The 18,415-nt window shown below is 41.9% G+C and overlaps 1 protein-coding gene across 1 annotated transcript in view; it reads right to left on the reverse strand.

Annotated features, from left to right (window-relative positions):
• GTF3C3 (general transcription factor IIIC subunit 3) overlaps positions 1-10,497 on the reverse strand; it is a 51,495-nt gene extending 40,998 nt beyond the window's left edge. Inside the window, exons 1-2 of the mRNA XM_055122833.1 lie at positions 10,277-10,497; positions 9,353-9,464 (exon numbers count right to left, since the gene is read on the reverse strand). Coding sequence (XP_054978808.1) covers positions 9,353-9,464; positions 10,277-10,378 — 214 coding nt within the window. The 5' untranslated portion in view covers positions 10,379-10,497. The remainder of the gene's footprint in view (positions 1-9,352; positions 9,465-10,276) is intronic.
• Between the last annotated feature and the right edge of the window lie 7,918 nt (positions 10,498-18,415).

Here is an 18,415-nt window from a genome sequence, read left to right on the forward strand (position 1 = left end):
GTTTGGTTTCGTACCTCCTCTCCACCTGCAGCTGACTATGGAACCTTTAAGAAAAGACTGAGTCTTTTCATATGTTGTTTCCTCATTTATAAAAACAGGTTAATAATATCTGCTTTATAGGATGAGGTAACTTATACAAAAATACTATGTCATTAGAATATTTAAATAGTACTATTTCAGGGGACTGGAGCCATAGCACAGAGGGTAGGGCATTTGCCTTGCACACGGCCAACCTGGGTTTGATTCCTCTGTCCCTCTCGGAGAGCCCAACAAGCTATCAAGAGTATCTCTCCCAAAAGGCAGAGCCTGGCAAGCTACCCGTGGCATATTCGATATGCCAAAAACAGTAACAACAAGTGTCACAATGGAGACGTTACTGGTGCCCGCTTGAGCAAATCGATGAGCAACAGGATGACAGTGCTACAGTGACAATGACTATTTCAGGAATACAGCAGCATTATAGAAGTGCAGTAACTATATATCAAACCACACAAGCTAACACTATTTTAAACATGTGACCTACATTGTAGTAATTAAAAAGTGGAATATTTAAGAAGTAAAATTTTATTTATTTCATTTTTTTAATCAAAGTTCTGTGATTTACAATACTGTGATGGTCTGCCATTTCAACACCAATCTACCCACCTCCTTTCCCCAAGAGCAAACTGCCCTCCCTTTCAAACCCTCTCCTTTAAAAAAAGCCCCTCCCCCAACAATATTATGTGAATCATTTCTATTTGTGTTGCCTTTGACCCTTTGTTGTTACTTAACTGTATACCTTTAATTCTCACGTATGAGAGAGAGATCACGCTGTATTTATCCTTTTCCTTCTGACTTCACTTGGCATGATATACTCTAGCTCCCTCCACGTTGCTGCAACTGCATGATTTTGGTTTTCCTTATATAGAGTTGCATAGTATTCCATTGTGTATATATACCACAATTCTTCATCCATTCATCCATAGTTGGGCATTTGGTTGTTTGCATATCTTGGCTATTGTACTAAGTGCAATGAAGAACAGTGGTGAGCATATGTCCTTTTGAATGAATGTTTATGTGTTTTGGGGGGATAGAAACCAAAAAGTGGTATCTTTTTTTTTTTTTTTTTGGAGAGCTCTCCATTTTGCTTTCCATGGAGGCTCAATCAGATGACATTCCCACCAACAGAGATGAAGGTTCCTTTCTCACCATAATCCCATCAACACTGGGACTGTTTCCATATTTTTTTATATGAGCCATTCTACTAGTGTGAAATGGTATCAAAAAGTTGTTCTGATTTGCATTTCCCTAATCATGAGTAATGGTGGGCACTTTTTCATATGCTTTTTTGGGTTCTTTGGGAAAGTGTCTGTGGAGAACTAATTTTTTTTTAAATCCTACATATCCTAAGCAGCAAATATTAAGTCATAAGGGTAACCTTAAAAAATTTTTAAACATCCAAAATATAAAAACATGTTAAATAAAGCCCTATTAATAAAGTTTATTATAGTAACAGAAAAAAGGAAAAAAATCATATGGTAATCTTGACAAAGATGCATGTGATAAATCAAATACCTACTCCTAATAACTATTAATGAAGAATGGAAGATTACCTTTAATTTGCTAAAGAGTGCATACTTTTCCCCCACAAACATAGTTAACAATGAATCATTATTTAAGTTACTGGGAATAAGACAAGGATGCTATCTCCAATCCATTTAACATTTTTCTGGGGGTCCCAACTAGTGTATAAGGGAAGAGAAACAAAAACTTAAAAGTTGACAAAGGGGGCCAGTGCAAAATTGAAAGCTTTACATGATAAAAAGAAAAATGGGATCATTTAACCCACCCACTCATGTCTACTTGGCTAACTTGAACTGGATTTAATTAACTACTTTTTTTAGGGTGGATTTGCTGGCTACATTCTAGAAGCAATGTGAGGAAGAGGAATGGCGGGCACCCACTGGATCCTGACAGCTTCCACAGTTGAATCTGAAAGTCCCATTGATGAAAGAGCTCCCCTGAACACTTCAGGAAAGACCCACAAACTGTTCAGACTTCATCCAGATTGCATGTCCTTCTCTCCCAGAAGGGAGAGTAATATGACACTCACCATAACCGTGCCTCCCTACCCTGTGCCAGGCTGTTTCACCCAGAGCACCCTGAAGAGGGGGCAGGTCGGACCCCTCTCTGCCCAAAGGGACCCAGCCCCAGCAGCCAAAAATCTCCAGAACCCAACCTCCGCCATGCTCACGCTGCTCTCCTCAGGCTGGGGCTGAGCCTCACCCACAAGTGAACCTATTCCTAAACACTTCATACCACACACCCTGCCATACTCCAAGAGTACCGCAACACATTTGATGGGGATAAAACCATCTTAGAGGGAAATGTATTTTTTTACATATATATTTTTTATTTTACAGATAAATATATATTTTTTATTTTACAGATATATAGATATATATGCTTATAGATGACACTGTCACTGTCATCCCATTGTTCATCGATTTACTCAAGCAGGCGTCAGTAATGTTTCCATTCATCCCAACCCTGATATTTTAGCAGCCTCTCCTTACTCGTTTTTGCCAACGATTGGAGGCTCTTTTCAGGGTCAGGGGAATAAGACCTGTTATTGTTACTGTATTTGGCATATCGAATACTCCATGGGGAGCTTGCCAGGCTCTTCTGTGGAAGTTCAATGTAGTCATAAAAATCACCAACTCTTCTTTTCACCTTCAAACTAATTGCTACTTAGAACCAAAGCCTTCTGGTGAGGAGAAAGAATAAAAGAGTTCAGAAAGGTGTCCTTAATCCTCTTCACTGTCCAAAGACAACGAATAGTCGCTTCACAAACTTTCATGGTTCTTCACTTTTTTTTCTTCATTATACTTTTTTAATAAAACTTGAATAATTTTCCCCCATTGAAATGGAAAAGAACCTCTTATACTTCTCCATTTTTTAATTAAAAAAGAATTTCCCCTAATATACCTTGCATAAAAATACACAAAAGCTGGAGAGATAGCAAAGCACGGTTTGCAAGTTCAAGACCCGGGTTCAGTTCCCAGCAACACCAGTGTTGTCCCCAAACCAAAACTAAACAAATCTTGAAGGAACCTGACACATAGTATTAGAGTTAAGATGCTTGCCTTGCATGCAGCCAAATCCCTGGCACTGCATGGTCCCCAAGCATGTTGGGTGTAGGCCCCCAGAAAAGCAACAAATACCAAAGAAACAGTTTCCCTTTCAGCAATTTTTATACCATATGAACTATATACATAATATGTTTTTTTAAAAGAAATACAAAACCTTTTCAATGATTCTCCAAGTAAAGAACAATTCCTTCTCTCTAACCTCCCCTCTGCCCCCTTTCGTACCAAACATTAAGCCTGGGGGGAGACTTTTTGTTGTTTTGGTTTTGGGGACACACCCAGCAATGTCCAGGCGTTAATCCTGGCTCTACACTAAGCGATCACTCCGGGATGCTGAAGATCAAACCAGATGGTGGTGTGCAAGGCAAACACCCTACTCACTGCACCGTCCCTCCAGTCCCTGGGAGTTTCTATTCTAGAGTCATGTTTATGATTTGTTTCCAAAGAAAGATAAAGTCAGGGGCTAGGGTGATAGGACAGCAGGGAAGGTAGTTGTCTTACATGCAGCCAACTTGGTTTGATCCCTGGCACCACATATAAGTCCCGTACCTACTCGGGTTCTATTCCTCCGTCCCTCTCGGAGGGCCTGGCAAGCTGAGAGTATCCCACCCGCACGGCAGAGCCTGGCAAGCTACCCGTGGCGGATTTGATATGTCAAGAACAGCAACAACAAGTCTCACGATGAAGACGTTACGGGTGCCCTCAAGCAAATCGATAAACAATGGGATGACAGTGACTCTGACAGTGACCTACCCAGCCCATCAGAAGTGATCCCTGAACACAGTAAGGTGTAGCCTCAAAACTCAACAAATCCCCTCCACAAAAAAATGTAATTATATTATCAACAACCCATGCCTGTCCGCATCATTTCTGCCTTCTTCCTGTAAAATACATTCATATTATTGCTAAATATGTAGTATATGTAGTTATTATCTATATCACTTATTCTGAAGACCAAGGTTTTTAACTGTCTGAACATCAAGCCTGGTCTTTCTCTTTGCACTTTCCTTGTTAATTTCCTTCTCCAATCTTTGTGACATTATAGTTATTAATGAAGGAAAATCAGGGTTTGATCAAAAAGAGAGCTAGCCAAAGATAATATACATATAGCCTAGCGGCTAGGGCATTTGCCTTGCACGAGGCCAACCTGGGTTTGATTCCTCCGCCCCTCTCGGAGAGCCCCGCAAGCTACCGAGAATATCTAGCTCCCACGGCAGAGCCTGGCAAGCTACCTGTGGCATATTTGATATGCCAAAAACAATAACAGCAAGTCTCACAATGGAGATGTTACTGGTGCCTGCTCGAGCAAATTGTTAAGAAATGGGATGACAGTGACAGTGACAGTATATAAAAGCACACAAGGTTCAACCTCTAACAACATGTTAGTGAACTCTGAGAGAAGGGCCTAATGGTCCCTGGATGAAATACAACAATTTTCACACTCTTTCCTCTAAGGATACTTTTTAGTAGTATTTTAGCAGTTTTTCATAACAAACAATACAAAATATACTATTTCTGTTCTGCTTTGGGGCAGGGATTGGGGTTCGGGATGGAAACACCCGAAATATGGTGGTGGGAAGGTGTAATGGTCGTGGGATTGGTGTTTGAATATTAAATGTAATGAAATATTGTGAACTACTTTGTAAAATAAAAAAAATTTTAAAAAAGAAAGACAGAAAAAGACTTCATCCTGGAGCCTGAGCGACAGTACTGCAGGTAAGGCATTTGCCTTGCAAAGGAAGGAATGTAAATCCAATTTTCTCCTCTTTGCCTTTTTCCCTATTTGATCTGAGGAGGCAGAAATAAAATCTGTTTGTTTTCTACTCAAATGATAAATGTATTCTCTATACAAAGGATTATTTGTTTATAGTGGCAAGCTACCCTGGCATATTCGATATGCCAAGTACAGTAACAAGTCTCACAGTGGAGACATTACTGGTGCCCGCTCAAGCAACTAGATTAACAACGGGATGACAGTGCTACAGTGTAGAGGAAATAATCAGCTTCTATTCCCCCTTGGAACAAGAGTTTAATTATACCTCTGTTAGACCTTATAAATGAAATTACATTTTAATTGGCATGGGTAAATGGATACCATGAACTATATTAATATACACTGTTCACTAGAAAGGTATGCCAATCACTGGAAAATAATTCATTTGTTTAGACATCATCAGTTAGGCTTTGATACAATAGTTAACTCTGGGTATACTAACCAAATTAGTGTCTGAAACAGCAGAGATGAAAAATCCTAGTATTAAGCAGTTACCTAGACACCTATGTAAGTGTGAGGTTCCCTGTGTCCAACTGGTCTTTCATTTTGACCTTTTTCTTAATCTATTGTAACTAAAATAATGATCTAGAGGCAACATTGTACAGAAGAAAATTCACTACAATTTAGGAGTAGTTACCAAAAAGACGAATTAAAAGAATACCGTTTGACACCTGGAAACTAAACAATTCAATGTTGGCCAATGAGTGGGTCAGGAAGGAAATCAAGGAAGAAATCAAAAGATACTTAGACACTAACGAGAATGAAGACACGAGCTACCAAAACCTATGGGACGCAGCTAAAGCCGTGTTAAGGGGAAAATTTATAGCTCTCCAAGCATTCCTCAGGAAGGAAGAAAGGACCCACATAGATAGCTTGACTTCACGACTCAAGACCTTAGAAAAGGACCAGAAAAAGGACTCCAAACCAGACCGAAGGAAAGAAATAATAAAAATTAGAGCAGAAATTAATGACATCGAAACCAAAAAAATCCGAAAGATCAATGAAACAAAGAGTTGGTTCTTTGAGAAAATAAATAAGATTGATAAACCGCTAGCAAGACTCACAAAGAAAGAAAGAGAGAAAACTCTAATAAATCGAATCAGAAATGAAAAGTGGGACATCATAACAGAAACCAGTGAGATTCAAAAGATCATTAGAGACTACTTTGAAGGTCTTTACGCCACAAAAAAGGAGAACCTAAAAGAAATGGATGGATTCCTTGATTCCTACAATCTCCCAACACTGAAGAAAGAAGACCTGGAATACCTGAATAGACCCATCAATGTTAAGGAAATTGAAACTGTAATCAAAAACCTCCCCAAAAACAAAAGCCCAGGCCCAGATGGTTTCACTGGCGAATTCTTCCAAACATTTAAAGAAGACCTATTGCCTGTTTTCCTCAAACTTTTCCAGGAAATTGAAAAAACAGGAACTCTCCCAAACAGTTTCTATGAAGCACATATCTCCCTAATACCAAAAGCAAACAAAGACACCACTAAGACAGAAAATTACAGACCAATTTCCCTGATGAACACCGATGCGAAGATCCTCAACAAAATACTAGCAAATAGGATCCAACAACTCATCAAAAAGATCATACATCACAACCAAGTGGGATTCATCCCAGGGATGCAAGGATGGTTTAACATTCGGAAATCAATCAACATAATCCAGCATATCAACAAAAGTAAAGACAAAAACCATATGATCATATCAATAGATGCAGAGAAAGCATTTGACAAGATCCAACATCCTTTCATGATGAAAACCCTCGCCAAAATGGGGTTTGGAGGAACTTTCCTCAAGATAGTCGAAGCCATCTATCACAAGCCTACGGCAAGCATAATCCTCAATGGGGAAAAACTAAGGGGCTTTCCTCTGAGATCGGGCACAAGACAAGGATGCCCACTCTCACCACTCCTCTTCAATATAGTACTGGAAGTACTTGCGATAGCTATTGGACAAGAAAAAGAGATTAAGGGCATCCAGATAGGAAGGGAAGAAATCAAACTCTCACTATTTGCAGACGACATGATACTATATCTAGAGAAGCCTAAAACCTCTACTAAGAAACTCTTAGAAACAATAGACTTATACAGTAAAGTTGCAGGCTACAAAATCAATACCCAAAAATCCATGGCCTTCATATATGCAAACAATGAGGCAGAGGAAAGGGACATGAAAAAGGCAATTCCATTCACAATCGTGCCCCAGAAAATCAAGTACCTCGGAATCAGCTTAACCAAGGAAGTAAAAGACCTTTACAAAGAAAACTACAAAACGCTACTCCATGAAATCAAAGAGGACATGAGGAAATGGAAACATATACCCTGCTCATGGATAGGGAGAATCAATGTTGTCAAAATGGCAATACTCCCTAAAGCATTATACAGATTCAATGCGATCCCTATAAGTATACCCATGACATTCTTCAAAGAAATGGATCAAGCAATCCTAAAATTCATATGGAATAACAAATGTCCAAGGATAGCTAAAACAATTCTTGGGAAAAAGATGATGGGAGGCATCACCCTCCCCAACCTCAATCTTTACTACAAAGCAGTAACAATTAAAACAGCATGGTACTGGAACAAAGGCAGAGCCGTAGACCAATGGAACAGGGTGGAATATCCCTACACACAACCCCAAATGTATGATCATCTAATCTTTGATAAGGGAGCAAGAGATGTGAAGTGGAGCAAGGAAAGCCTCTTTAACAAATGGTGCTGGCACAACTGGACAACCACATGCAAAAAAATGGGTTTAGACCTTGACCTGACACCATGCACAAAAGTCAGATCAAAATGGATTAAAGACCTCAACATTAGACCACAAACCATAAGGTACATTGAAGACAAGGTTGGCGAAACCCTCCACGATATTGAAGATAAAGGTATCTTCAAAGGTGACACGGAACTAAGCAATCTAGTAAAAACAGAGATCAACAAATGGGACTACATTAAACTAAAAAGCTTCTGCACTGCAAGAGATACAGTGACCAGAATCCAAAGACTATCCACAGAATGGGAAAGGATATTTACACAATACCCATCAGATAAGGGGTTGATATCAATGGTATATAAAGCACTGGTTGAACTCTACAAGAAGAAAACATCCAACCCCATCAAAAAATGGGGCGAAGAAATGAACAGAAACTTTACCAAGGAAGAAATACGAATGGCCAAAAGGCACATGAAAAAGTGCTCTGCATCACTAATCATCAGAGAGACGCAGATCAAAACAACCATGAGATACCACCTCACACCACAGAGACTGGCACACATCCAAAAGAACAAAAGCAACCGCTGTTGGAGAGGATGTGGGGAGAAAGGGACCCTTCTACACTGCTGGTGGGAATGCCGGCTAGTTCAGCCCTTTTGGAAAACAGTATGGACGATTCTCAGAAAACTAGAGGTTGAGCTCCCATTTGACCCAGCAATACCACTGCTGGGAATATATCCCAGAGAGGCAAAAAAGTACAATCGAAACAACATCTGCACATGTATGTTCATCGCAGCACTGTTTACAATAGCCAGAATCTGGAAAAAACCCGAATGCCCCAGAACGGATGACTGGTTGAGGAAACTTTGGTACATCTATACAATGGAATACTATGCAGCTGTTAGAAAAAAGGAGGTCAAGAATTTTGTAGTTAAGTGGATGGGCATGAAAAGTTTCATGCTGAGTGAAATGAGTCAGAAAGAGAGAGACAGACATAGAAAGATTGCACTCATCTATGGTATATAGAACAACAGAGTGGGAGACTAACACCCAAGAACTGTAGAAATAAGTACCAGGAGGTTGACTCCATGGCTTCGAGGCTGGCCTCACGTTTCGGGGAAAGGTCAACTCAGAGAAGCGATCACCAACTACATTGTAGTCGAAGGCCATGTGGGGGAAGGGAGTTGCGGGCTGAATGAGGGCTAGAGACTGAGCACAGCGGCCACTCAACACCTTTATTGCAAACCACAACAGCTAATTAGAGAGAGAGAACAGAAGGGAATGCCCTGCCACAGTGGCAGGGTGGGGTGGGGGGGAGATGGGAGTGGGGAGGGTGGGAGGGACGCTGGGTTTACGGGTGGTGGAGAATGGGCACTGGTAAAGGGATGGGTTCCCGAACTTTGTATGAGGGAAGTATAAGCACAAAAGTGTATAAATCTGTAACTGTACCCTCACGGTGATTCTCTAATTAAAAATAAATAAATTATAAAAAAAAAAAAGAATACCGTTTGAAAGGCTACCAAACACTGCTATTAACTTGAAACACTTTTCCAGAACTATAACTCACAAAACCATCACCAATTCAAGAAATAACAGCATAAAACAGCAAACACCATACACCTTATAAATCAGACAACCAGTCACAGGACGGAATGTTTCTCATTATTAATGAGCCTAAATCATTAGGTACTTCTAAGTTTAGTACCTGTAGCGAATGATCTTAGCATACCTTCATTTACATGTTTGTCCTGGGATCTGGTTGAATCAATTCCTGACGATGACGGGACTTCAGAGTCGTTTAGATTTTCTTCAGTGGAAAACTTCCCTTTTTCCTGAAGGCTCTGAGACAGAAGATTAATCAATGATGAAAAAAAGATTTGGCTTGTTCCAGTCGAAATAAGGTAATTGGCCTCATTTTTTGTTGTTTTGTTCTATAAAACTTGAGTCCTGGACACATAAATGTGAAATCTAAATTTAAACTTGAAAATGTCTAGAGTGGTCCTTGGGCCTGAACATCTTTCAGTCTGAACTTAAATAAAGTATCTTGATTCAATGTCTATTTTACCTGAGGCTTTAAATAAACAGGGTCACATGAGTTGGCCAAGAATTCACTAATTTCAAAATTATGTGAATGACTGTGGTTTTCACCACGACTTCAAGTCAACAGATGCTAAGGTGCATATATTTCTCCCCAAGTCGTGGGAGGTGGGAAATCTGCGTTTTTTTTAGAGCTCACAACAACCGGAGCTGCTAACCTTGCAGCTTGGAAGAGAAACGGAGGTGTAAATAACTCAGGCGGCCACCCCCAGATCACAAAAAGGATAGGGTGGCCTGGCTCGAACCTGAACCTGACACTCTGGGCTTCGAACTCCTCCCCCCAACTCCGCAGGGCAGCCTTAACACGCCTTCCGCGGCCTCAGAAACACACTCGCTCACAAAGGAGACCAGGGCTATCACCGACACCAAAGCTCTCTGGCGGGAGCAAACGTTGTTGTTGTTTTTCTGCAGCTCGGCACCGACCGGGATGCAAAGTGCGCCCGGAGATGCGGGCCAAAGGGGAGGGCGCTCCGGGGGGGTTGGGTTTCTCGAGCCCCCTCCGGGGTCCCGGGACCAACCAGGCGGGGCCAAGCAACCCGGCCTAGCAGCTGCTCACTTTCTTCTCCCGGGTTTTTCTCTCTTCTCGCCTCCTCTCGAACTCTTCAAAGGAAATCTTCCCTTCCAGGTAGTCAATGAGCTCCGGGCTGAACCCCGACATCGCTGCGGGGTTCGGGCTCCCGGGAAGCCCGAGAGGACGGGAAGTGCAGCAGCACCGCCCGGGTTCTACGCCTTCCGCGGAGCGGCCGAGCACCGGGCCCGAGCGTCCTTCCGGGAAACGGGCTCGGCCTGCGCCGCGGCCGCCTCTCCGAGGTTCCGGCTGCGCGCGCGGCCCCGCCCCTTTCCCCGCGGTGTGGGCGGGGCCCTGCGAGGAGGCGGAGCCTTCGTGCGCGCCCACGACTGCTGCGGGTTCACACCGCAGCCCCGAGCTAATTAGGGATTTAGAGGAGGAGGAAAAAAGTGCTTGAAAGATTTTTTTTTTCCCTCTTTAATCTGCATCAGTCTTTTCAATTTTCCAATACGAGTCTTACTCCCAATGCATTCCTTTTGTGAATACTTTTTCCTAGAAATTAATTTGGTTTTGCTCTAGGGATTTTTTTTTTCTCCTTAGCCACAGTCTAGGAAAGCCTTTCAGTTCTTCTCTCCACAGAAAACCAGAGCCCTCCCCGCAACTGCTCTGAATCCTCTCCCTGTCAATTTACTGCACCGACAGTTTTTTCCTGCATAAATTCTCCAGCTCTTGCTCCTTGTGTCACTCTTCATCTGGGTTTCTTGTTCCACCTTTAACTCGCACCTAAATTGTCCTCTTGATGAACTTTTAGAAAAAAATCAGTTGGTTAATATGATTTCTTGTCCGTTTACTATACTGTTTGTGCGCTCAATATCTGGTGCCTATTTTGTAACTATCTCAAAAATAATCCTTGACAATGGGTTTTATTAGTCCTAATGCCAGAGTCTGAATCAAATAAATATGGTATCACTCGCCACCCACCATACATTCATATTTGCAGGGAATACCTATCTTCCAAAAGTTCCAGTGGATGGCTGAAACTGCAGACAGTATCCATATATTCTTGTCTTTCTTCTACAAATAACTATCATAAAGTTTTATTTGAAAAACAAGCAGAGTAAGAATTAGCAATAATAGAATAGAATTAAGCATTATCCAATAATAAAACCTTATGTAAATCTGGTCTCTCTTTCAAAGTACCCTAACCTTACACAATATTTTTTGATCATTGCTAAATACAGGAAACTGAAATCTTGCAAAGAAAAACGGTGTAAACAATGATTACAGTAGTAGAAACAGAATTTGAACCAGGATTTATCTGACTCCAATTTCCATGCTTGGAATACTCAGATGCACTGCCTCCCTTCAATGGAAACTGTTTTCTTCCTACACATTCTCATGTTCTATCTTGTCTTGATTTAAAAAAAAACAAAACTGTTTTTGCTGTCCCTCATACAGTAGAACCGCTAGCTTACGTTTATGTAGGCATCCTTGGGAAGCTTCCTGTATAGCCCTATAATTAGTGTTCAGAATATATGTATGAATTAAGTTAGTTGGAATACAAGTGACTTTGGAATGGGCAAAAAAGTTGAAGTACAAGGTAGAGATGATGCAGCTGAGTATGCAGCTACAGTTAGACAATTAAATTCACTGTCACTGTCATCCCGTTGCTCATCAATTTGTTTGAGCGGGCACTGGTAACGTCTCTCATTGAGAGACTCATCGTTACTGTTTTGGGCATATCCAATACACATGGGTAGCTTGCCAGGCTCTGCCGTGAGGGCTTGATACTCTCAGTAGCTTGCAGGGCTCTCCGAGAAGGGCGGAGGAATTGAACTCCGGTCGGCCGCGTGAAAGGCGAACACCCAACCGCTGTGCTATCGCTCCAGCCCACAATTAAATTAGTTTAAATTAATTTAATTTAATTATATAAAACAATTAAATTAAATCACAGGGAATCTGTAACATGGCCATTATTAACTCTTCATGATTAGGTGAGGATAAGCAATAGTAGGAGGGCAGAATAAAGGGGTAGGACATGCAAAAGGGGACTAACAGTTAAAAGAAACCATCTCCCTTTTCTCCTCAGAGTCCTGCCTGAAATGCAAGCAGTGTGGAGTGGGTGAAGGTTATCTGCAACACCTCCTACTAAAATCTTCCCTGAATTTCTCCAGCCAGTCAAGGGAATGCATTTTAGCTGAAGTTAGAAGCCTCTAATCCTAACTGTCCTGGAGGATAAGGAGGGAATCCACAAGAGGAAACACGATCACTGTTAAGACCAGCTGGCTTTAACCAGCGGCTTATACTAGTGGCTGCCAAGGATATGTGAATAACAATTCTGGAAAAAGAGATGTAAGCAGAGGAAGGGAGGGAAGATGATATTTCTACTATGGAACACTTTGATGACATAAAAGTTCTCTTACAAACTATAACTTATGTTTAAAATTTCTTTTTACTATTTATATTTATTTTTGGTTTGGGGGCCACACTAACAATGTTCAGGTCTCATTCCTAGCTCTGTGATCAGTGATCACTCCAGGTGGGGTCCAGGGGAACAAATGGGATGTTGAAGATTGAACCTGGGTTGGCTGCATGCAGGCAAATGCCCTACCCACTATAGTATCTCTCTCGACTCATTATGTTGAAATTTTCAATCATTCATTTTTCTTTTCTCCACTTCCTTGTGATTTGTCCCTTAGTGAGTCAGAGGCATCTACATTGCCTGAGGAGAAGTGAAATTGTTGTAGTCATAATGAAAACAGTAAGAAGCTCTGCAAACTTTCAGATTTATTTTTCAAGAAGCAAACGGTAGGTCTAAAGAAAGCTCTGAATTTGTGCCTAGATCATAGAATTAGGAGAAGACAAGGAAGCATGGATGTCATCCATTCTCCTTGTCAAAGGGAAAAATGGGGTAATTCCTCCTTGCTCTTTGGAATGAGCAAAGGGCATGATGGGGTATGCCCTTTGGGGAAACATTTTTTTCCATGGTTCTATAAATTTTTTTAAAAGTTTTATAATAGTTTTTATTCTGGTCTAGTTTTTCAAGTATATCTGTAGAACAAATTGTCTTGAAAGATAATATCTTCTTTGGGGGAAAAGAGCAGCTTTGTTCTCTGACCAGTTATTATAATAAAGATAATATCAGGCATGTTTTGCTAGTAATTCCCATGTGTGAAAATTTTCCTAAGTTTGTAACATCTCAACTGTAACACAAACTTAATTAAGCAGAGCATAATCCTGGACCCTCCTTCCTCCACATGAGCTCTGTGATACTTGAGTGATAAGGAGAACCAATGTGTATTTATTTATTATTATTATTATTATTATTATTATTATAAAATTTTTTAATGAATCACTGTGAGATACAGTTATGGAGTGCCCATCCCTCCACCAATGCCCATTCTCCACCACCAATGTTCCCAGCCACAGGTACATTCCCTTTTACTCTCTCTCTCTCCTTTTGGGTGTTATGGTTCGCAACATGGGTATTAAATGGCCATTATGTTCTACTTGATGGCCATAGTCTACTTTCAGCATACATCTCCCATCTGAAGGAGCCCTTTAAGTATCATTTACTTGGTGGTCCCTTCTCTATCTCAGCTGCCTTTTCCCCCAGCATGTAAAGCTGACTTCCAAGTCATGGAACGGTTCTCCTGGTCCTTATCTCTACTATCCTTGGGTGTTAATCTCCCATTATGTTACTTTATATTCCACAAATGAGTGCAGTAATTCTATGTCTGTCCCTCTCTCGGACTCATTTCACTTAACATGATACTCTCCATATCGATCCACTTACATGCAAATTTCATGACTTCATCTTTTCTAACAGCTGCATAGCATTCCATTGTGTAGATGTACCAGAGTTTCTTTAACCAGTCATCTGTCCTTGGGCACCTGGTTTTTTTTTTTCTAGATTTTGACTGTTGTAAATAGTGCTGCAATAAATATACAAGTGCAGATGTCATTTCTACTGTACTTTTTTGCATCTACAGGATATATTCCCAGTAGTGGTATAGCTGGGTAAAACGGGAGCTCAATTTCTAATTTTTTGAGAAAGGTCCATAATGTTTTCCAAAAGGGATGAACCAGTCAGCATTCCCACCAGCAGTGAAGGAGAGTCCCCATCTCCCCACATTCGTGCCAACACAGGTTGCTTTTGTTCTTTTGGATGTGTGCCAGTCTCTGTGGTGTAAGATGATATTCATCGTTGTTTTGATCTGCATCTCCCTGATGATTAGTGATGAAGAGCATATTTTCATATGCCTTTTGGCCACTTGAATTTCTTCATTGAGAAAATTTCTGTTCATTTCATCACCCCATTTTCTGATGGGATTTGATGTTTTCTTCTAAGTTCAACCAGTGCCTTGTATATCCTTGATATTAACCCCTTACCAGATAGGTATTGGGTGAATATCCTTTACTATTTTGTAGAATGTCTTTGTATTATGGTCACTGTTAGCACAGCGGTAGGTCATTTGCCTTTCACCCTGCCGACCCGTGTTTGATTCCTCTGCCCCTCTTAGAGAGCCTGGCAAGCTACCGAGAGTATCGCACCCACATGGCAGAGCCTGGCAAGCTATGCGTGGCGTATTCAATATGCCAAAAACAGTAACAATAAGTCTCACAATGAGAGACGCTACTGGTGCCTGCTCAAACAAATCAATGAGCAACGGGATGACAGTGACAGTGACAGGTTTTTTTTTTTAATTTTTTTATTAGTGAGTCCTGTCCGAACGTGTGGAGAGGGGCCTTGAGAATGGCTGTGGCTAGGTTCCGGTGGTCTTTGGCCGCCGGGAGCTCTGCTCGGGGCAGGGAGGGAAGCTGAAGCCCGTCCCCTCCTTGGGGCCCTGGGGAAGATAGCCAGGCCTTCGGGCAAGAGACTCTGCATGAAGTTACCAGCAGAGGAACCCAGGTGTGTGTAATCCCATCAATGGCCAATATCCAGAGACTTAAAAGCAAGCTCCCAGAAGTGCGCAGCCGCTTTGCGGTCACGTGACATCTTATAACCTACTTTTCTCTTTGGGAGAAACTCGCAAGCTACCGAGAGCTTCCTGCCCACTTGGGACAGCCTCGCAAGCTTCCCATGGTGTATCAATATGTCAATGCCAGTAACCAGCTGAATCTCATTCCTCTGACCCTGAAAGAGCCTCCAACGCAGCATCAGGCTTCTAAAATCTCAGAAATAGGACAAATGTAGAGGTTACTGAGACCGATTGAGCCACTCAACGATCAACGGGATTTCGTGATTCATGTAATTCGTGATTTTATTAGTGAATCACCGTGGGCTGGAGTGATAGCCTAGTGGCAAGGGCATTTGCCTTGCACACAGCTAACCTGGATTCAATTCCTCCACCCCTCTCGAGAGCCTGGCAAAGTACTGAGAATATCTCGCCTGCACGGCAGAGCCTGACAAGCTCCCTGTGGTGTATTCGATATGCCAAAAACAGTAACAAGTCTCACAATGGAGACATTACTGATGCCTGCTCAAGCAAATCAATGAGCAACTGGATGATAGTGGTACAGAGTGATACAGTGAATCACCGTGGGGGTACCATTACAGACTTACAAACTTTCGTGCTTGCGTTTCAGTCATACAATGATCGAGTACCTATCCCTCCACCAGTGCCCATTTTCCACCACCAGTGACTCCACCATCTCTCCCCTCCCCAATCCCATCCCACCCTGTGGCAGGGCATTCCCTTTTGCTCTCTCTCTCCTTTTGGGTGCTCTGGTTTGTAGTAGAAGTATTAAGTAGCCATCATGTCAGTCTATAGTCTACTTTCAGCCTGCCTCTCCCATCCCGAGCGGGCCCTCCTAGCACCTTTTACTTGGTGGTCCCTTCTCTATCTGAGCTGCCTTTTCCCCCAGCATGCGAGGCTGGCTTCTAAGCTGTGGAGTAATCCTCCTGGTACTTATCTCTGCTGTTCTTGGGTGTTAGTCTCCCATTCTGTTACTCTACATTCCACAAATGAGTGCAATCTTTCTATGTCTGTCCCTCTTTTTCTGACTCATTTCACTTAACATGATACTTTCCATGTTGCTCCACCTATATGCAAATTTCATGACTTCATCTTTTCTAACAGCTGCATAATATTCCATTGTGTAGATGTACGAAAGTTTCTTTAACTAGTTATCTGTTCTCGGGCACTCGGTTTTTTTCCAGATTGTATCTGTTGTAAACAGTGCTACAATGAACATGTAAGTGCAGATGTCATTTCTACTATACATTTTTGCATCTCCTGGATATATTCTCAAAAGTGGTATTGCTGGGTCAAATGGGAGCTCGATTTCTAATTTTTTGAGAAGCATCCATACTATTTTCCAAAAGGGCTGAGCCATTCGGCATTCCCACCAGCAGTCTGTGCGTGGTTGACTTCTATCTTCAGTATATCGTGGTCTGCAAAGGTAGTTGATACAATTTCTATCTTCCTGATTCTATTGAGGTATGTTTTGTGACCCAGCACATGATCTATTTTTGAAAATGTTCCATGTGCACTAGGAAAAAATGTGTATTCTTTCTTTTTGGGATGCAAAGCCCTGTATAGATCTATTAGCCCTCTCTCTTCTATCTCTTCCTTCAAAGCCAGTGTTTCCTTGCTGAGTTTTAATCTTGTAGATCTATCTAGAGGTGATAGGGTAGTGTTGTAGTCTCCAACTACTATAGTGTTGTTAGCAATGTCCTTGTTAAAATCTGTTATCAGTTGTTTTAAGTATTTAGCTGGTCTCTCATTAGGTACATACACATTTAGAAGTGTGATTTCTTCCTGCTGTACATATCCCTTGACTAGTAAAAATTGGCCTTCGCTGTTCCTTCTAATCTTTTCGACCTGAAATCTATGTTGTCGGATATTAGTATGGCCACCCCAAGTTTTTTGAGGGAGTTGTTTGCTTGCAGGATTGTTTTCCATCCTTGGACTTTGAGTCTATGTTTGCTCTGACTGTTCAGATGTGTTTCTTGTAGGCAGCAGAATGTTGGGTTTCGTTTCCAAATCCATTTTGCCACTCTGTGTCTTTTAATTAGTGCATCTAGGCCATTGACTTTGAGGGAGATTACTGTCATGGGTTTTGTGCCATCTTTCTGTAGGGGTTTGTTGTGCTTGTAGGGTTTTTTCTTGTCTTATAGTAGCCCTTTTGTGATGCAGAGAGTCTCTTGCCCACGTGCCTGGCAGTCTTTCCCCAGGGCCTCCTTAGAGGGGATGGACTCCAGCTTCCCTCCCCACCCCGAGCAGAGCTCCCGACAGCCGAAGACCTCCAGAGCCTAGCCACAGCCATGCTCAAGGCCCCTTTCCACAGGTTCAGACGAGCCTCACGCATGAAGGAACCGGCAGAGGAACCCAGGTGTGTGGGACCCGAGGCTGAGACCGCCAAGGCTGCTCGGATCGGGACTGGGCCTCCTCCACCCAGATTTTCCATTTCCCAGTAGCTAGGTGGTCACACCCAGGGACTGCTCCCAGCGCCATGTAATCCTGTCAACGGCAAGCATCCAGAGACTTAAAAGCCAGCTCCCGGAAGCAATATCTTATAGCCCACTTCTCCCTCTGGGAGAACCTGGGAAACTACTGAGAGTTTCCTGCTCACATGGGAGAGCCTGGCAAGGTCCCCATGGTGTATTAGTATGCCAAAACCAGTAACAAGTTGGGTCTCATTCCTCTGACCCTGAAAGAGCCTCCAGTACGGCATCGTTGGAAGGATGAGTAGAGAGAGGTTTCTAAAATCTCAGGGTTTGGACGAATGGAGATGTTACTGAGACTGCTCAAGAAATTTGACGATCAACGGGATGATGATGATGATGATGATGATGATGATGATGATGATGATGATGATGATGATGATGATAGTAGCCCTTCTAGTCCTTCTTTTAAGTTTGCTTTTTAGTCTATGAAGTTTCTGAGCTGTTGTTTATCCAATAAATAGTGTATTGTTCCTTCAAGTTTGAGTGAGAGTTTAGCTGCATAAAGTATTCTTGGTGGGGCTTTCATTTCATTGAGTTTTTTCACTATGTCCCCTCATTGTCCTCAGGCTTGGAGGGTTTCCTCTGATAGGTCTGCTGTAAATCTAAGGGGCACTCCTTTGTATGTGATTTTTTTCTTTGACCTTGCTGCTTGCAGTATTGTGTCTCTATCTGTGGCATCCATCATTCTGACTATGATACGTCTTGGAGTCTTTTTACTAGGGTCTCTTTTAGTT

Source organism: Sorex araneus, chromosome X (genome assembly GCF_027595985.1).
Source record: "Sorex araneus isolate mSorAra2 chromosome X, mSorAra2.pri, whole genome shotgun sequence".
In the NCBI taxonomy this organism is placed as follows: domain Eukaryota; kingdom Metazoa; phylum Chordata; class Mammalia; order Eulipotyphla; family Soricidae; genus Sorex; species Sorex araneus.